We start from the raw sequence: 18,836 nt of genomic DNA on the forward strand, positions 1-18,836 counted from the left end.
CCCGTGGGGCTGGAGGGGGTGCTGGGGGTCCATGGGTGCCGGGGGGGTCCCGTAGGGCCGGGGGGGGCCCTGGGGGGCGGTCAGGTGCCACAGGACTCGGGGGGGCCCCCATGGGAGTCAGGACTGCTGTGGGGGGCCCCCGGGGGGCTCAGGGGGCTCCCGTGGGGCTGGGGGGGTCCTGGGGGTCCCATGGGTGCCGGGGGGGTCCCGTAGGCCGGGGGGGTCCCGGGGGGCCGGTCAGGGGCCGCGGGGCTCGGGGGGGCCCCATGGGAGTCAGGACTGGCTGTGGGGGCCCCCGGGGGCTCAGGGGGCTCCGTGGGGCTGGGGGGGTGCTGGGGGTCCCATGGGTGCCGGGGGGTGCCGCGGGGCCGGGGGGGTCCCGGGGGGCCGGTCAGGTGCCGCGGGGCTCGGGGGGCTCTTGAGGGCGTGGTACTTGACGCTGTCGAGGCGCTCGAAGCGCTCGCTGCGGGTGGGGGTCCTGGGGGTCCCATGGGTGCCGGGGGGGTGCCGCGGGGCCGGGGGGGTCCCGGGGGGGCCGGTCAGGTGCCGCGGGGCTCGGGGTGGCTCTTGAGCGCGTGGAACTTGACGCTGTCGAGGCGCTCGAAGCGCTCGCCACGGGGGGGGGTCCTGGGGGTCCCATGGGTGCTGGGGGGGTGCCGCGGGGCCGGGGGGGTCCCGGGGGGCCGGTCAGGTGCCGCGGGGCTCGGGGTGGCTCTTGAGGGCGTGGAACTTGACGCTGTCGAGGCGCTCGAAGCGCTCGCCGCGGGGGGGGGGGTCCTGGGGGTCCCATGGGTGCCGGGGGGGTCCCGTAGGGCCGGGGGGGTCCCGGGGGGCCGGTCAGGTGCCGCGGGGCTCGGGGTGGCTCTTGAGGGCGTGGAACTTGACGCTGTCGAGGCGCTCGAAGCGCTTGCCGCAGCGCTCGCAGGGGAAGCGGTAGCGGGCCGGCGCCCCGTGCTTCTGCATGTGCCACGTGAGCGAGGCGCGCTGCCGGCACCGGTACCCGCACACCTCGCACCTGGGACGCGGGGACGCCGCGGGGACACGGGGACACGGGTCAGTGCCACCACCGGGCCCCTCCGTGGCCACCTGCCACCCACAGGCCACCGTGGGGCCGGCCCCCAGCGCGCACGTGGTGCCCACCCCGGAGCTGGCCGTGGCCACGTGTCACCCCCGAGATGGCCGTGGCCATGTGTCACCTTGGAGGTGGTGATGATCATGGCCACGTGTCACCCCCGAGATGGCCATGGCCACGTGTCACCCTGGAGGTGGTCACGATCATGGCCACGTGTCACCCCAGGGCTGGCCACGGCTAGGGCCACGTGTCACCCCGGAGATGGCCATGGCCATGTGGCACCTTGGAGATGGTCACAACCATGGCCACGTGTCACCCCACGGCTGGCCACGGCTACGGCCACGTGTCACCCCCGAGATGGCCATGGCCATGGCCATGTGGCACCTTGGAGATGGTCACAACCATGGCCACGTGTCACCCCAGGGCTGGTCACGGCCATGTGTCACCCAAGAGCTGGCCAGGAACGTGGCCATGTGTCACTCCGGAGCTGGCCGTGGCCATGGCCATGTGGCACCTTGGAGCTGGCCAGGAACGTGGCCACGTGTCACCCTGGAGGTGGCCACAACCATGGCCACGTGTCAACCCAAAGATGGCCGTGGCCATGGCCATGTGTCACCCCGGAGATGGCCATGGCCATGACCATGTGTCACCCTGGAGCTGGCTATGGCCATGGACATGTGGCACCTTAGAGCTGGCCATAGTCATGACCATGACCATGGCCATGTGTCACCCCAGAGATGGCCATGGCCACATGTCACCCTGGAGCTGGCCATGGCCATGGCCCCGTGTCACTCTAGAGCTGGCCACAACTATGGCCACATGCCACCCTGGACCTGGCCATGGCCAAGGCCACGTGTCACCCTGGAACTGGCCATGACCAAGGCCACGTGTCACCCCAGAGCTGGCCTTGGCCATGGCCACATGTCACCCTGGGGATGGCCATGACACAGCCCCAGAGCCAGCCATGACCGTGGCCACGTGCCACCCTGGAGATGGCCACGAGCATGGACACGTGTCACCCTCAACATGGCCATGTGTCACCGCAGAGATGGCCATGGCCTTGGACATGTGTCACCCTGGCGATGACCACGCCCATGGCCACGTGTCACTCTGGAGATGGCCACGACCACGGACACGTCACCCTGGAGGTGACAATGACCACGGCCACGCGTCACCCCAGAACCAGCCACTTTGGGGGCCACCACATCCCAAAGGCGACCCCATCTTGGGCCACCGCCCCCCAGGGGTGGCCACCACCATCGCTCCCTTGCAAAGGGGCCCCTCCCGGCGCTCGGGGCAGTCCCCGTGTCCCCCCCCCGTGTCCCCCCCGTGTCCCCCCCCGTCCCCGCGCTCACTGGAGGGGGGTCTCGCCGGTGTGGGTCCGCCGGTGCACCTCGAGGTGGTTCTTGCGCTTGAAGGACTTCCCGCACGTCTCGCACGTGAACTCGCGGACGCCTGCGGCGGGGGGGGGACGGACGGCGGCAGGGCGGGCGGTGGCACCCGGGGGGGCCCGGGGGGGGGGTCCGGGGGGGCCCCCAGAGCCGCCGCTCACCCGAGTGGATGATCATGTGGCGCCGGAGGTGGTTGGAGAGGTAAAACTTCTTGCCGCAGCCGGGGTGGGGGCACGCTTTGGTCTTGCCCTTGCGGTGCACGAGGTTGACGTGGTTCTGGGGGGGGGCGGGAGGCGTGAGCCCCCCCCCGCCGGTGTGCCCCCCCCCGCGTCGGGGACCCCCCCGGACGCGGCGGTCCCCACCTGGAAGCTGCTGAGGGCCACGTAGACCTGGCCGCAGCCCTCGTAGGGGCAGTGGAACATCTCCAGGAGGCCGTCGGCGTCGGGCCCGCGGCCCCGCTTGCTGCGGCGGCGTCTGCGGGGGGGGGACGCGGGGTTGGGGGGGGGCACGTGGCCCCAGAGTCCCCCCCCCACCCCCGAAACCGCTGCCCCGGGAGGCCCCAAAGCTTCCGGTAACCCTGCGATGCCCCAGAGCCCCCCAAGGCCCCCCCAAAGCCTCCCGTAACCCCACAACACCCCAAAGCCCCCCCGAAAGCCCCCCATAATGCTATGATGCCCCAAAAGGCCCCCAAAGCCCCCCCAAAAGTCCCCCATAAACCTGCAACGCCCCAAAGCCCCCCCAAAAGCCCCCCATAACCCTGCAACGCCCCAAAGCCCCCCCCAAAGCCCCCTATAACCCTGCAACGCCCCAAAGCCCCCCCAAAAGACTCCTGTAACCCTACAACACCGCAAAAGGCCCCCAAAGCCCCCCCCAAAGACTCTCATAACACTGCAACACCCCAAAAGCCCCCCCAAAAGACTCCCATAACCCCAAAACACCCTAAAGCCCCCTCAAAGCCCCCCTAAAAGCCTCCTGTAACCCTGCAACACCCCAAAGCCCCCCCAAAGTCCCCCCCAAAAGCCTCCCCTAACCCCAAAACACCCCAAAAGCCCCCCCAAAAGACTCCCATAACACTACAGCACCCCAAGGCCCCCTCAAGGCCCCCCCAAAAGCCTCCCGTAACCCTGCAATGCCCCAAAGCCCCCCCAAAGCCCCCCATAACCCTGCAACGCCCCAAAAGCCCCCCCAAAGCCCCCCCAAAGCCCCCCATAACCCTGCAACGCCCCAAAAGCCCCCCCAAAGCCCCCCCAACCCTACAACACCCCAAAGCCACCCTGATGCCCCCCCAAAAGCCCCCCATAACCCTACAGCACCCCAAGGCCCCCCCAAAAGCCTCCTATAACCCGAAAACACCCCAAGCCCCCCCAAACCCCACCCCAAAAGCCCCCCGTAACCCTGCAGCACCCCAAGGCCCCCCGAAAGGCCCCCCCAAAGCCCCCCATAACCCTACAGCACCCCAAGGCCCCCCAAAAGCCCCCCCAAAGGCCCAAGGCCCCCCAAAAGCCCCCGCAAAGTCCCCCGTAACCCTGCAGCACCCCAAGGCCCCCCCAAAAGCCCCCCCCAAAGGCCCCCCGTAACCCTGCAGCACCCCAAGGCCCCCCCAAAAGCCCCCCCCAAAGCCCCCCGTAACCCTGCAGCACCCCAAGGCCCCCCCAAAAGCCCCCCCCAAAGCCCCCCATAACCCTGCAGCACCCCAAGGCCCCCCCAAAAGCCCCCCCCAAAGCCCCCCGTAACCCTGCAGCACCCCAAGGCCCCCCGAAAGGCCCCCCAAAGGCCCAAGGCCCCCCCAAAAGCTCCCCCCAAAGCCCCCCGTAACCCTGCAGCACCCCAAGCCCCCCCAAAAGCCCCCCCCCAAAGCCCCCCGTAACCCTGCAGCACCCCAAGGCCCCCCCCCGTGCCCCCCCCGGCGGCGCGCACCGCTCGGGCTCCTTGGGGATCTCGTAGATGATGGCCGACATGCCGCCGCCGTCAGCCTCCTCGGGGGGGGGGGCCGCCGGCTCCGGGGGGGCGCCGATGGCCGCGGGGGGGGGCGGCTCCTCCTCCTTCAGCCCCAAGGCCCCGTCCTGCTCTGCGGGGGCCGCGTCACACGGGGGGGGGGCACCCCCAGGGCGGCTGGGACCCCCGCCCAAGGGTGGCTGGGATCCTCCTGGGACCCCCCCCCAGCCCCCAAGGGTGGCCAGGACCCCCCCGAGGGTGGCCGGGACCCCCCTGGGACCCCCCCCCCAGCCCCCAAGGGTGGCTGGGACCCCCATGTGCCACCATTATGGTCCCCCAGGGGTGGCTGGGACCCCCCCGGGGGCAGCTGGGACCCCCCCCCTCGACCCCCGGTGGCAGCCAGGACCCCCCCCTCAACCCCCAAGGGCGGCCAGGACCCCCCCGGGGGCAGCTGAGACCCCCCCAGAGGCAGCCAGGCCCCCCCTCGACCCCCAGGGTCAGCCAGGCCCCCCCCCCGGGGGCAGCCCGGACCCCCCCCCCCCCCGCAGCGGTACCTGTCTTGGCGCAGGGGGGGCTGGCGGGGTCCGGCGGGGGGGCGGCGGGGGGGGGCCCGGGGGGGCCCGGCGGGGGGGGGCCGAGCTCCAGGGGCAGCTGCAGCCCGTCGGGGCCCAGGCCCTCGTAGGCGGCTCCGGCCACGATGAGCAGGGGGGGGCCCTGGAGCAGCCCCGGCAGCGCCGCCCCCCCGGCCCGCACCGCCACCGGCACCGGCACCGGCAGGCACAGCAGCGCCGCGCCCCCCCCCCCGGCCGCCCCCCCCGCCGCCGGCGACCCCCCCGGGGCCGGCGACCCCCCCCCCGCCGCTGCCTCCGGGGCGCCGTCCGAGGAGGCCGAGCTGCCGCCGTCGCCCAGCCCTGCGCGGGGGGGGGGGGGGGGGGGACAGCACCCACCGGTGACCAACGTGCTCGGGGGGTGGTGATGGGACCCCCCCCCGGGTGCTGGGAGCCCCCCAGGGGCACTGGGAGCCCCCCAGGGCACTGGGAGCCCCCCTGGGTGCCGGGACCCCCCCCCCCGAGGGGCCCCAGACCCCACTGAGGGTCCCCAGGATCCAAGTGTCCCCCAGACCCTGTCAAGCGTCCCCAAGGTGCCACCAAGGGTCCCCGGGACCCCCCCAGGGCACCGGGACCCCCCCCCAGGGCCCCCAGATCCCACCGAGGGTCTCCAGGATCCAAGTGTCCCCCAGACCCTGTCAAGCGTCCCCAAGGTGCCACCAAGGGTCCCCGGGACCCCCCCGGGGCACCGGGACCCCCCCCCCCCCCAGGGCCCCCAGATCCCACCGAGGGTCCCCAGGATCCAAGTGTCCCCAAGACCCCCCCAAGTGTCCCCAAGACCCCCCCAAGCGTCCCCAGCACCGCGTCAAGCGTCCCCAGGGCCCAGCCGAGCATCTCCAGGCCCGACACGGGTGTCCCCAGCTGATCGTCCCCCTCCCGGCTCCCGACCCGAGTGTCCCCAGGGCCCACTCGAGTGTCCCCAAGACCCAGTCGAGTGTCCCCAAGGCCCAGTTGGGTGTCCCCAGAGCCCAGCCCAAGCGTCCCCAAGCACCCACCACCCAGGGCTTGACCCCAGTGTCCCCAGGACCTCATTGGGTGTCCCCAGAGCCCGGCCCAAATGTCCCCAAGCAAACACCACCTAAGCCTTGACCCAGGTGTCCCCAAAACCACTTAAGTGTCCCCAAGACCCAATTAAGTGTCCCCAGGACCTGATTGGGTGTCCCCAACACCTGGCTCAAACGTCCCCAAGGAAACACCACCCAGAACTTGACCCCAGTGTCCCCAGGACCCAGTCAAGTGTCCCCAAGACCTGCTTGAGTGTCCCCAGGACCTGGCCCAAACGTCCCCAAGCACCCACCACCCAGGGCTTGACCCAAGTGTCCCCAGGGCCCACTCGAGTGTCCCCAGAGCCCAACCCACATGTCCCCAAGCACCCACCACCCAGGGCTTGACCCCAGTGTCCCCAGGACCCAGTCAGGTGTCCCCAGGACCTACTCAAGTGTCCCCAGGACCTACTTAGGTGTCCCCAGAGCCCGGTTGGGTGTCCCCAGAGCCCGACCCGAACGTCCCCAAGCACCCACCACCCAGGGCTTGACCCAAGTGTCCCCAAGACCCAGTCAAGTGTCCCCAGGACCTGGTTGAGTGTCCCCAGAGCGCGGTTGGGTGTCCCCAGAGCCCGACCCGAACGTCCCCAAGCAACCACCACCCAGGGCTTGACCCCAGTGTCCCCAAAACCCAGTCAAGTGTCCCCAGGACTCGGTTGGGTGTCCCCAAAGCCTGGCTCGGTGTCCCCAAAGCCTGGCCCAAACGTCCCCAAGCAACCACCACCCAGGGCTTGACCCAAGTGTCCCCAGGGCCCAGGTGAGTGTCCCCAGAGCCCAACCCACATGTCCCCAAGCACCCACCACCCAGAGCTTGACCCCACTGTCCCCAAAACCCAGTCAAGTGTCCCCAGGACTCGGTTGGGTGTCCCCAAAGCCTGGCTCGGTGACCCCAAAGCCTGGCCCAAACGTCCCCAAGCAACCACCACCCAGGGCTTGACCCCAGTGTCCCCAGGGTCCAGGTGAGTGTCCCCAGGACCTACTCAAGTGTCCCCAGGACCTGGCTGGATGTCCCCAGAGCCCGGTTGGGTGTCCCCAGAGCCCGACCCAAACGTCCCCAAGCACCCACCACCCAGGGCTTGACCCCAGTGTCCCCAAGACCCAGTCGAGTGTCCCCAGGACCTGGTTGAGTGTCCCCAGAGCGCGGTTGGGTGTCCCCAGAGCCCGACCCGAACGTCCCCAAACACCCACCACCCAGGGCTTGACCCAAGCGTCCCCAGGACCCAGCCGAGTGTCCCCAGAGCCCGGCCCAAACGTCCCCACGCGCCCGGGGGCCCCCGGACCTGCGTCGCTGTCGGAGTCGGAGTCGCTGAGGGGCCGCAGGGGCGCGTGCAGGTCCTGGAAGTAGCGGTGGCCGGCCTCGCACTGCCACACGGCCGTGGTGTAGAGCCCCACGGCCGGGTCCAGCTCCGCCAGCTGCGGCTCGTAGGGGCACCGGTGCCCGTGGTCCTCGTACCAGATCACCGCGTTCTTCAGGCAGTTCACGTTGCGCCGCCGCCCTTTTTTTTGGGGGGGGGGGGGGGGGCGTCAGGGCCGGTGCCGCGCGGCCCCCCCCCCCCCTCTCCGTGCCCCCCGCAACGGTCCCCACACTCACTTTTCTTGCGTTTGGGCTTTTTGGGGATCTGCTCCCAGGGCTTCCTGCGGCACGCGGGGACGGTGGCACGCGGGGACGGAAGGCGCCAGGCCCAGAGGTGCCCCCCAGGACACTCCAGCCCCCCCCCAAATGCCCCCAGCCCCCCCTCCAAGGCCCCCCCAGCCCCGCTCTGCTGCGTCCCAGCTCCCCCCAGTGCCACATCACTCCCAGCCCCCCCATCCTTTCCCCCCGCCCCGGTCCCCATCCCCTGCCCCCCCCCCCCGTCCTCCTGGTCCCAGCTCACTCCCGGCCCCCCCCGGTCCCCCTGGCATCTGGGTCCCCCCCGTGTCCGGTTCCCCCCTGTGTCCGGCCCCTGCGTCCCCTGGTCCCCCCTGTGCCTGGTTCCCCCCCGCTCCCCAACCCCTGTCCCCCTGGTTCCCCCCGGTGCCCGGCTCCCGGCTCCCCCGCTGTCTGTCCCCTGTCCCTCCCAGTCCCCCCAGTGCTTGGTCCCCCTGGTGTCCGGCCCCCCAGTCTACCCAGTTCCCCCAATCCTCGGTTCCCCCAGTCCCCCCGGTGCCGGCCGCTGTCCCCCCGGTTCCTCCCGGTGTCCGGTCCCCCCTGGTCCCCCCGATGCCCGGCTCCCCCCGCTCCCCGGCCCCTGCGTCCCCTGGTCCCTCTGGTGTCCGGTCCCCCCTAGTCCCCCCGATGCCCGGCTCCCCCCGCTCCCCGGCCCCTGTCCCCCCCGGTCCCTCCGGTGTCCGGTCCCCCCTAGTCCCCCCCGATGCCCGGCTCCCCCCGCTCCCCGGCCCCTGTCCCCCCCGGTCCCTCCGGTGTCCGGTCCCCCCTAGTCCCCCCCGATGCCCGGCTCCCCCCGCTCCCCGGCCCCTGTCCCCCCCGGTTCCCCCTGTCCCCCCCGGTTCCCCCCGATGCCCGGCTCCCCCCGCTCCCCGGCCCCTGTCCCCCCCGGTCCCTCCGGTGTCCGGTCCCCCCTAGTCCCCCCGATGCCCGGCTCCCCCCGCTCCCCGGCCCCTGTCCCCCCTGGTCCCCCCCGATGCCCGGCTCCCCCCGCTCCCCGGCCCCTGTCCCCCCCGGTTCCCCCCGGTTCCCCCCGGTGCCCGGCGGCGGCTCACCCGCGGCGCCCGGCGCGCTGCCCGCGCTCCAGCCCCAGCAGGTAGGCCGCCAGCTTGGCGTCGCTCCAGCCGCTGCGGCGGCGCAGGTCGACCCAGGGCCCGTGCGCCTCGCCCAGGTAGACGCGCCGCACGTCGTACTTCTTGCGGGACTCGAGCCGCCGCCGCGCCCGGTCCGACTCGGTCAGCCGCGGCCGCCCGCGCGCCTTGCGCCCGCCGCCCGCCCCGGCCTCCGCCTCCTCCTCCGCCTCCTCGTCCTCGGCGGGCGGCGGCGCCGCGCCCGGGCCCGGCCCCGGCCCCCGGCCCCGACCCCGGCCGCGGCCGCGGCCCCGCTCCGCCGCGCTCATGCCCGGCCCGGCCGCCGCCGCCCGCGCGCCGCCGCTGACGCCATCGCCGCGCGCCGCTTCCGCCCCGCGCCGGAAGTCGCGACGCCGCCTGGCTTCCCGCGCCCACGGAGAGGGGGAGCCGCGCGCATGCGCCGCCCTTCGCTTCCGCCCGGCTCGCCTCGGCGGCGGCGGTGCGCATGCGCGGAGGCGTCTGCCCGGCCCCGAGGCTCCGCAGCGCACCCTGGAGGGGCGGGGGACCGCCCCACCCCCCCATCTGCCCCCCAAGTGCCCCAAGGGCCCAGCTATTGCCCCCCATCCCCGCTATCTGCCCCCCAAGTGCCCAGCTATTGCCCCCCGCCCCCGCTATCTGCCCCCCAAGTGCCCCAAGGGCCCAGCTATTGCCCCCCACCCCCGCTATCTGCCCCCCAAGTGCCCAGCTATTGCCCCCCACCCCCGCTATCTGCCCCCCAAGTGCCCCAAGGGCCCAGCTATTGCCCCCCACCCCCGCTATCTGCCCCCCAAGTGCCCCAGGGCCCAGCTATTGCCCCCCACCCCCGCTATCTGCCCCCCAAGTGCCCAGCTATTGCCCCCCACCCCTGCTATCTGCCCCCCAAGTGCCCCAGGGCCCAGCTATTGCCCCCCACCCCCGCTATCTGCCCCCCAAGTGCCCCAAGGGCCCAGCTATTGCCCCCCACCCCCGCTATCTGCCCCCCAAGTGCCCCAGGGCCCAGCTATTGCCCCCCACCCCTGCTATCTGCCCCCAAGGGCCCAGCTATTGCCCCCGACCCCCGCTATCTGCCCCCCAAGTGCCCCAGGGCCCAGCTATTGCCCCCCACCCCTGCTATCTGCCCCCCAAGTGCCCAGCTATTGCCCCCCACCCCCGCTATCTGCCCCCCAAGTGCCCCAGGGCCCAGCTATTGCCCCCCACCCCTGCTATCTGCCCCCCAAGTGCCCAGCTATTGCCCCCGACCCCCGCTATCTGCCCCCCAAGTGCCCCAAGGGCCCAGCTATTGCCCCCCACCCCTGCTATCTGCCCCCAAGGGCCCAGCTATTGCCCCCCACCCCTGCTATCTGCCCCCCAAGTGCCCCAAGGGCCCAGCTATTGCCCCCCGCCCCCGCTATCTGCCCCCCAAGTGCCCCAAGGGCCCAGCTATTGCCCCCCTCCCCATTGCCCCCCCCAGCACCCCCCAAAAAAACCCCTCTGGTCTCTCAGCTCCATTTATTAGCCACAAGCCCGCGGTGGGGGGGGGGGGGAACGGGGGGGGCAGCACCCATGGGTGCCCCCACAGAGGGGGGGGGTTCAGGCTTCGCGCTGCACCCGGCGGCCCGGCGGCTCCTCTTCCTCCTCCTCCTCCTCCTCCTCCTCGGCGGCGGCGCGGGGAAGGGCGGCAGGGGGGGGCCCGGCGGCGGCGGGGAGGGGGGTGCCGGCGGCGGCGGGGGGGGGCGGCTCGGCGGCGGCCCCCCCGAGGCGGAAGACGACGGGGGTGCGGGCCAGCACGGGGTTGCGGAGCTGCAGCCCCGCCAGCCAGCGCGCCAGCGTGGCCCGGTCCCCGGCGCCCGCCATGCACAGCCCGAACACGGGGCCTTCCTCCACTGCGGGGCGGGGGGGGGACACGGGGGGGGTCAGCGGGGCGCCGGGGGCTGCCCCGGACCCCCCCCCGCCGCCGCCGGGCCCCCCCCTCACCTTCGTCCACGTCGAAGTCGTCGTCGTCCCAGGGCCCCCGCTCCAGGTCCAGGTCGAGCTGCAGCGGGAAGTAGAAGCTCCGCTCGGGGTCCGGCGGCTCCTCCTGGGGGGGCGGGGGGGGGTCAGGGCCCGGGGGGGGGGACGCCGGGGTCCCCCGGGCCACGGAGGGCTCCTGCCACCCCCCCCAAAGGGTGACACGGGGCCCCGGGTGTCCCCTGTGGGGTGAGGAAGGGGTCCCGTCCTCGGTGACACGGGGGTCCTGTCCCATCCCGGGTGACACGGGGGGTCCCAGCTTGTCCCAGGTGACACGGGGGTCCCATCTTGTCCCCTCCCAGGTGACACAGGGGGTCCCAGCTTGTCCCAGGTGACACGGGGGTCCCAGCTTGTCCCCTCCCTGGTGACACAGGGGTCCCGTCCCATCCCAGGTGACACAGGGGTCCCATCTTGTTCCCTCCCAGGTGACACAGGGGGTCCCAGCTTGTCCCCTCCCTGGTGACACAGGGGTCCCATCCCATCCCAGGTGACACGGGGGTCCCAGCTTGTCCCCTCCCAGGTGACACAGGGGGTCCCAGCTTGTCCCCTCCCCGGTGACACGGGGGTCCCGTCCCATCCCGGGTGACATGGGGGGTCCCAGCTTGTCCCAGGTGACACAGGGGTCCCAGCTTGTCCCCTCCCAGGTGACACGGGGGTCCCAGCTTGTCCCCTCCCAGGTGACACAGGGGGTCCCATCTTGTCCCCTCCCCGGTGACACGGGGGTCCTGTCCCATCCCGGGTGACACGGGGGTCCCAGCTTGTCCCAGGTGACACGGGGGTCCTGTCCCATCCTGGGTGACACAGGGGGTCCCAGCTTGTCCCAGGTGACACGGGGGTCCCAGCTTGTCCCCTCCCCGGTGGCACAGGGGTCCCGTCCCATCCCGGGTGACATGGGGGTCCCATCTCGTCCCCTCCCGGGTGAAGAACAGGTCCCATCCCATCCTGGGTGACACAGGGGTCCCACACCGTCCCTTGGGGGTGGCCAGGGGGGCCCACACTGTCCCTGGGGGGTGGCCAGGGCCCCACACTGTCCCCAGGGGTGGCTGGGGGGGGTCAGTGCCATCCCTGGAGGGTGGCCAGGGGGTCCCACACCATCCCTGGGGGGTGGCTGGGGGGGTCCCACACTGTCCCCAGGGGTGTCCGGGGGGGTCCCAGCTGTCCCCGGGGGGGTGGCCGGGGGGGTCCCACACCGTCCCTGGGGGAATGGCTGGGGGGTCTGCACTGTCCCCAGGGGTGGCAGGGGGGGGCCCAGTGTCCCCGGGAGGGTGGCTGGGGGGGTCCCACACCATCCCTGGGGGGTGGCGGGGGGGTCCCAGCTGTCCCCAGGGGTGGCTGGGGGGGTCAGTGCCACCCCGGGAGGTGGCAAGGGGGTCCCAGCTGTCCCCAGGGGGGGTGACAGGGGGTCTCCGCGGCCGGGGGGGGGGGCTCACGCGGGCGCCGGGGGGGGGCGGCTGCCCCCGCAGCACGTAGTAGGCGAGGCGGGTGCCGCGCAGCCACAGCGGGAAGGGCCCCTCCACCACGACGGGCCGCGCCGGGTCGTGCCGGCCCAGCTGCTCCCGCTGCTCCGCGCTCTGCGCCCCTGCGCCGGCCGTCAGCCCGGACGCCGGGGCCCCCCGGACGCCGGGGCCCCTCGTTCCCGGACGCCGGGGCCCCCCCGCTCCCGCCCGCCGCCGCCCTACCGATGATGTAGGGCAGCACGGTCTCCTCGCCGGAGCTCAGCGTCGTCGGCACCGGCATCTGCGGGGCGCGAGCGGCTCGTCACCGGCGTCACCTCGTCACCGGCGTCGCCTCGTCACCGGTGTCGCCTCGTCAGAGCCCGCTAACGAGCCCCGGGCCTCGTTTGGTGCCCTCCGGTCCTGCTGCTCTCTCTGTCTCCCTGGAGCGGGTGCCTCGTCCCCAGCCCATGTCCCCGACCCCGTCCCGTGTCCCTATCCTGTGTCCCCAACCCAGTCCTGTGTCCCCAACCCCGTCCTGTGTCCCTGTCCCGTATCCCCAACCCTGTCCTGTGTCCCCAGCCCCATCCCATGTCCCCAGCCCTGTCCCGTGTCCCCAACCACATCCCATGTCCCTGTCCCGTGTCCCCAACCCCATCCTGTGTCCCGGACCCTGTCCTGTGTCCCTGACCTTGTCCCGTGTCCCCAGCCCCATGTCCCCAGCCCTGTCCCGTGTCCCCAACCAGGTGCCGTGTCCCCAACCACATCCCATGTCCCTGTCCCGTGTCCCCAACCCCATCCTGTGTCCCTGACCTTGTCCCGTGTCCCTGACCCCATCCGGTGTCCCCAACCCCATCCCATGTCCCGGACCCTGTCCTGTGTCCCCGACCTTGTCCCGTGTCCCCAGCCCCATGTCCCCAGCCCTGTGCTGTGTCCCCAACCTGTCCCATGTCCCCGGCCCTGCCCCGTGTCCCCAACGCCATCCCGTGTCCCCACCCCTGTCCCATGTCCCTGACCCCATCCCGTGTCCCCAGCCCTGTCCCGTGTCCTCCGCCGTGTCCCGTGTCCCCAACCAGGCGCTGTGTCCCCAACCCTATCCCATGTCCCCATCCTGTGTCCCCAACCCCGTCCCGTGTCCCCAGCCCCATCCTGTGTCCCCAACCCTGTCCCATGTCCCTAACCCTGTCCCCTGTCCCCAACCCCATCCCATGTCCTCAACCGTGTCCCCTGTCCCCAACCCCATCCTGTGTTCCCAGCCCTGTCCCATGTCCCCGTCCCGTGTCCCTGACCAGGCGCCATGTCCCCAACCCTGTCCCGTGTCCGCATGTCCCCCTGTGTCCCCAGCCCCACCTTGTGTCCCCAAGCCGTGTCCCCAGCCCCATGCCGTGTCCCCAACCCTGTCCCGTGTCCTCAGCCCCATCTCATGTCCCCAGCCCTGTCCCGTGTTCCTGACCAAGCGCTGTGTCTCTGAACCCATCCCATGTCCCCAACCCCTTCCCGTGTCCCCAACCGTGTCCCCTGTCCCCAACCCCATCCTGTGTCCCCAACCCTGTCCTATGTCCCCAACCTGTGTCCCCAACCCCATCCCGTGTCCCCAACCCTGTCCCGTGTCCCCAACCCTGTGCTATGTCCCCATCCCGTGTCCCCAACCCCATCCCGTGTCCCCAGCCCTGTCCCGTGTCCCCAACCCTGTCCCGTGTCCCCAAACCGTGTCCCCAACCCCATCCCGTGTCCCCAACCCTGTCCCGTGTCCCCATCCCGTGTCCCCATCCCGTGTCCCCAACCCCATCCCATGTCCCCAGCCCCATCCTGTGTCTCCATCCCGTGTCCCCAACCCCATCCCGTGTCCCCAACCCCGTGTCCCTGATCCCATCCTGTGTCCCAGGCCCCCGTCCCCGCGTCCCCATGTCCCCGCACGCAGGGGCAGGGGGGGGGGTCACCTGGTAGACGGTGAGGGGGGCGCGGGGGTCGGCGACGATGCGGCGCAGGGCGAGGCGGGCGCGCTCCAGGGGCTCGGGGGGCAGCCGGGGGGGCAGCGGGTGGGGGTCGGCGTGCCGGAAGCGCGGCAGCCAGTACAGCATGCGCTGGCACTTGCGCACGGGGGGGCTGCGCGGCCCGAAGACCCCCAGCAGCAGGAACTGCGTCTCCGCGTCCGGCACCACCCCTGCGCCCGCGGCACCCCCTCAGACGCCGCCCCGGCGGGCCCCGGCGTCCGGGAGAGCCCCCCCCGGGACCCCCCCAGGGACCCTGGTGTCCGGGAGACCCCCAGGACCCCCCCCAGGGACCCCGGCGTCTGAGAGAGCCCCCCCGGGACCCCCCCCAGGGGCCCCGGCGTCCGGGAGACCCCCCCCGGGACCCCCCCAGGGGCCCCGGCGTCCGGGAGACCCCCCGGGACCCCCACACGCATCTCAGACACCCCCCCAGGGACCCCAGCGTCCGGGAGACCCCCCCAGGGACCCCCCCAGGGGCCCCGGCGTCCGGGAGACCCCCCAGGGACCCCCCCAGGGACCCCGTGCACCCCTCAGACGCCTGCCCTGGGACCCCGGCGTCCAGGAGACCCCCCAGGGACCCCCCCAGGGACCCCGGCGCCCGGGAGACCCCCCGGCGTCCGGGAGACCCCCCCAGGGGCCCCGGCGTCCGGGAGACCTCCCGGGACCCCCACATGCATCTCAGACACCCACCCCGGGACCCCGGCATCTGGGAGACCCCCCAGGGACCCCCCCAGGGACCCCGGCGTCCGGGAGACCCCCCGGGACCCCCACACGCATCTCAGACACCCCCCCCAGGGACCGCGGCGTCTGGGAGAGCCCCCCCGGGACCCCCCCAGGGACCGCGGCGTCCGGGAGACCCCCCCCGGGACCCCGGCGTCCGGGAGACCCCCCGGGACCCCCACACGCATCTCAGACACCCCCCCAGGGACCCCGGCGTCCGGGAGCACCCCCAGGGACCCCCACATGCATCTCAGACACCCACCCCGGGACCCCGGCATCTGGGAGACCCCCAGGGACCCCCCCAGGGACCCCGGCGTCCGGGAGACCCCCCAGGACCCCCACACGCATCTCAGACACCCCCCCAGGGACCCCGGCATCCGGGAGACCCCCCCAGGGCCCCCCCAGGGACCCCAGCATCCAGGAGACCCCCCAGGACCCCCACACGCATCTCAGACACCCCCCCAGGGACCCCGGCGTCCGGGAGACCCCCCAGGGACCCCCCCCAGGGACCCCGGCGTCCGGGAGACCCCCCAGGACCCCCACACGCATCTCAGACACCCACCCCGGGACCCCGGCATCTGGGAGAACCCCCCTGGGACCCCCCCCTGGGACCCCAGCGTCTGGGAGAGCCCCCCCAGGGATCCCCCCAGGGACCCCGGCGTCTGGGAGACCCTCCAGGGACCCCGGCGTCCGGGAGACCTCCCGGGACCCCCACATGCATCTCAGACACCCACCCCGGGACCCCAGCATCTGGGAGACCCCCCAGGGACCCCCCCCCAGGGACCCCGGCGTCTGGGAGACCCTCCAGGGACCCCGGCGTCCGGGAGAGCCCCCCCGGGACCCCCCCAGGGACCGCGGCGTCCGGGAGACCCTCCAGGGACCCCGGTGTCCGGGAGACCCCCCGGGACCCCCACACGCATCTCAGACACCCCCCCAGGGACCCCGGCACCCAGGAGACCCCCAGGGACCCCCCCAGGGACCCCGGCGTCCGGGAGACCCCCCAGACCCCCACACGCATCTCAGACACCCCCCCAGGGACCCCAGCGTCCGGGAGACCCCCCAGGGACCCCCCCAGGGACCCCGGTGTCCGGGAGCCCCCCAGGGACCCCACACGCCTGCCCCCAAGGGACCCTGGCACCCAGGAGCCCCCCCAGGGACCCCCCAGGGACCCCCCCGCAGGACCCCGTGCCTGGGATCCCCCCCACATCCCCCAAGGGACCCTGGTGTCCGGGCCCCCCCCATGGGACCCTGGTGCCTGGGAGCCCCCCCTGCCCCCCCCAAGGGACCCCAGAGTCCCCCAGGGGCCCAGGCGTCCGGCCCCCCCCCCCCCACGCGTACCGTGGGCCTCCATGTGCTCGAGGAGCTGCAGGGCTCCCCCCACCCCCCCAGCACCCCCTCCCCACGGGGGCCCAGGCGTCCGGGTGACCCCCAATCCGGGACCCAGGCGTCCGGGCACCCTCCAAACCCCCCAGCACCCCCTCCCCACGGGGGCCCAGGCGTCCGGGTGACCCCCAATCCGGGTCCCAGGCGTCCGGGTGCCCTCCCAGCCCCCTGGGTGCCCTCCCAGCCCCTGGGGGCCCAGGCGTCCGGGCCCCCCCGGCCCCCCCAACACATACCGTAGGCCTCCATCTGCTTGAGGAGCTGCAGGGCTCCCCCCCGCCCCCCCCAACCCCCTCCCCACAGGGGCCCAGGCGTCCGGGTGACCCCAAATCCGGGTCCCAAGTGTCCAGGCGCCCTCCAAACCCCCCAGCACCCCCTCCCCACGGGGGCCCAGGCATCCGGGCACCCTCCAAACCCCCCAAACTCCCCCCCCCCATAGTGTCCCAGCCCCCCGGGTGCCCTCCCAGCCCCCGGGGGCCCAGGCGTCCGGGCCCCCCCGGCCCCCCCAACACATACCGTAGGCCTCCATGTGCTCGAGGAGCTGCAGGGCTCCACCCTGCCCCCCCAAACCCCCTCCCCACGGGGGCCCAGGCGTCCAGGCACCCTCCAAACCCCCCAGCACCCCCTCCCCACGGGGGCCCAGGCGTCCGGGTGACCCCCAATCCGGGTCCCAGCCCCCCGGGTGCCCTCCCAGCCCCCGGGGGCCCAGGCGTCCGGGCCCCCCCGGCCCCCCCCCGGCGTACCGTGGGCCTCCATCTGCTCGAGGAGCTGCAGGGCTCCCCCCCGCCCCCCCAAACCCCCTCCCCACGGGGGCCCAGGCGTCCGGGTGACCCCCAATTTGGGTCCCAGGCGTCCGGGCACCCTCCAAACCCCCAAACTCCCCCCCCCATAGTGTCCCAGCCCCCCGGGTGCCCTCCCAGCCCCCGGGGGCCCAGGCGTCCGGGCCCCCCCGGCCCCCCCCCGGCGTACCGTGGGCCTCCATCTGCTCGAGGAGCTGCAGGGCGCAGGCCTGGTGCCGGGGGCAGGGGCTGAGCAGGCGCTGGAGGGGGCCGCGGGGCAGCAGGGGCCCGCGGGGGAAGAGGCGCAGCAGGCGGTGGTAGGCGTCGCGCCGCCCCGCCACCCCGCACGCCGCCATGGCCGCCAGCGCCGCCGGCACCAGCTCCAGCGGCCCCCGGCGCCGCCCCGGCGCCCGCTCCAGCGCCGCCAGCGCCGCCCCGAACGCCGCCGGCCCCGCGCCGCCCTCGGCGTCACCGTCGTCGTCACCGGCGTCACCGTCACCCGCCGGCCGCCCCGGCGCCACCTCGCTCGCCTGCCGCCGCGGGGCTGCCACCACCTGGGGACACAACGGGGGGGGGGATGTGACCAGGGTGAGGCGGCACGGGGAGATGGGGCACCCAAGGGTGCTGCCCCCCCCCCCCCCCCACTGGCATTGGCCCTGGGGGTGATGCTGCTGAAGGTGAGGGTTGACCTGGTGTCCCCCTATGTGTTCCCCCTCTGTGTCCCCCCCCCCCACATCACTCTGTCCCCCCTCCATGTTCCTGGGTCCCCCCCAAGTCTCTGTGTCCCCCCCCCGGGTCCCTGGGTCCCCCCCGTGTCTCTGTGTCCCCCCTCCACGTCCCTCTGTGCCCCACCGGTCTCTGCCCCCCCCCCACACACCCATGTGACCCCCGCTACATCCCTGTGCCCCCCCTCCGCACCCCTGTATCCCCCCCCACATCCCTGTGCCCCCCCCAAGTCCCTATGTCCCCTCACCCATGTCCCTGTGTCTCTCCTCCACATCCTTATGTCCCCCCCCAGGTCCCTGTGTCCCCCCCAGGTCCCTGTGTCCCCCCCACATCCCAGTGTCCCCTCCTGTGTCCCTGTGTCCCCCCCACGCCCCTGTGTCCCCCCCACATCCCTGTGTCCCCCCCCACGTCCCTGCGGCCCCCCAACGTCCCTGTGTCCCCTCTGTGTCCCCCCCACGTCCCTGTGTCCCCCCCACGCCCCCCCCCGTCCCCTGCATCCCCCCGTCCCCGCGTCCCCCCGGTACCTGGGGGAGGCCGCGGGGCGCCCGCAGCCCCCGGGCCAGCGCCCGCGCCCAGGCCAGGCTCATGGCGGCTCCGCGCTCAGCGCCCGGCGGCGGCCTGCGGCACAGGGCAGAGGGCACCGGTCACCGGCCACCGCCGCCGCCGGGCACCGCCGCCACCGGGCCCCGACCTCCCGCGACCGCCGCTCACCCCTGCGCAGGGCGGCGCCATCTTGCCGGCAACCGCTTCCGGGTCACGGGGCGGGGCGCTGGCGGCAGCCAATGGCCGGGCGCCTTTGCCGCGAGGCGGTGAAGGAGCCGGGTGGGGGGCGGGGCCCGGGGCGGGCCCGGGGCGGTGATTGACAGCGGGTGAGGGCGCGGGCGGGGCCTGGGGCGGGGCCAGGTCGCTGATTGGCAGCTCGGAGCAGCGCAGGCGGGGCCTGGGGCGGGGCCAGGGCAGTGATTGACAGCTCGGGGCACCGGGGCGGGGCTAGGGCAGTGACTGGCAGCTCGGAGCA

At 73.8% G+C, this 18,836-nt stretch overlaps 2 protein-coding genes across 2 annotated transcripts; both read right to left on the reverse strand.

Annotated features, from left to right (window-relative positions):
• Positions 1–378: 378 nt before the first annotated feature.
• ZNF653 (zinc finger protein 653) lies at positions 379–9,177 on the reverse strand. The gene is made up of 9 exons (XM_064499346.1): positions 8,750–9,177; positions 7,641–7,684; positions 7,330–7,545; positions 4,953–5,309; positions 4,381–4,531; positions 2,826–2,937; positions 2,625–2,739; positions 2,428–2,527; positions 379–1,015 (listed from the first exon to the last, which is right to left on the reverse strand). The coding sequence occupies exons 1-9, from the start codon at positions 9,091–9,093 to the stop codon at positions 838–840; spliced, it is 1,617 nt and encodes a 538-aa protein (XP_064355416.1). The 5' UTR covers positions 9,094–9,177; the 3' UTR covers positions 379–837.
• Positions 9,178–10,278: 1,101 nt separating this feature from the next.
• ECSIT (ECSIT signaling integrator) lies at positions 10,279–18,632 on the reverse strand. Its single transcript, XM_064499365.1, has 8 exons — positions 18,530–18,632; positions 18,343–18,436; positions 17,283–17,646; positions 14,163–14,386; positions 12,469–12,526; positions 12,220–12,368; positions 10,757–10,859; positions 10,279–10,665 (listed from the first exon to the last, which is right to left on the reverse strand). The coding sequence occupies exons 2-8, from the start codon at positions 18,403–18,405 to the stop codon at positions 10,373–10,375; spliced, it is 1,254 nt and encodes a 417-aa protein (XP_064355435.1). The 5' UTR covers positions 18,406–18,436; positions 18,530–18,632; the 3' UTR covers positions 10,279–10,372.
• Between the last annotated feature and the right edge of the window lie 204 nt (positions 18,633–18,836).

Source organism: Dromaius novaehollandiae, chromosome 33, assembly GCF_036370855.1.
Source record: "Dromaius novaehollandiae isolate bDroNov1 chromosome 33, bDroNov1.hap1, whole genome shotgun sequence".
Classification (NCBI taxonomy): domain Eukaryota; kingdom Metazoa; phylum Chordata; class Aves; order Casuariiformes; family Dromaiidae; genus Dromaius; species Dromaius novaehollandiae.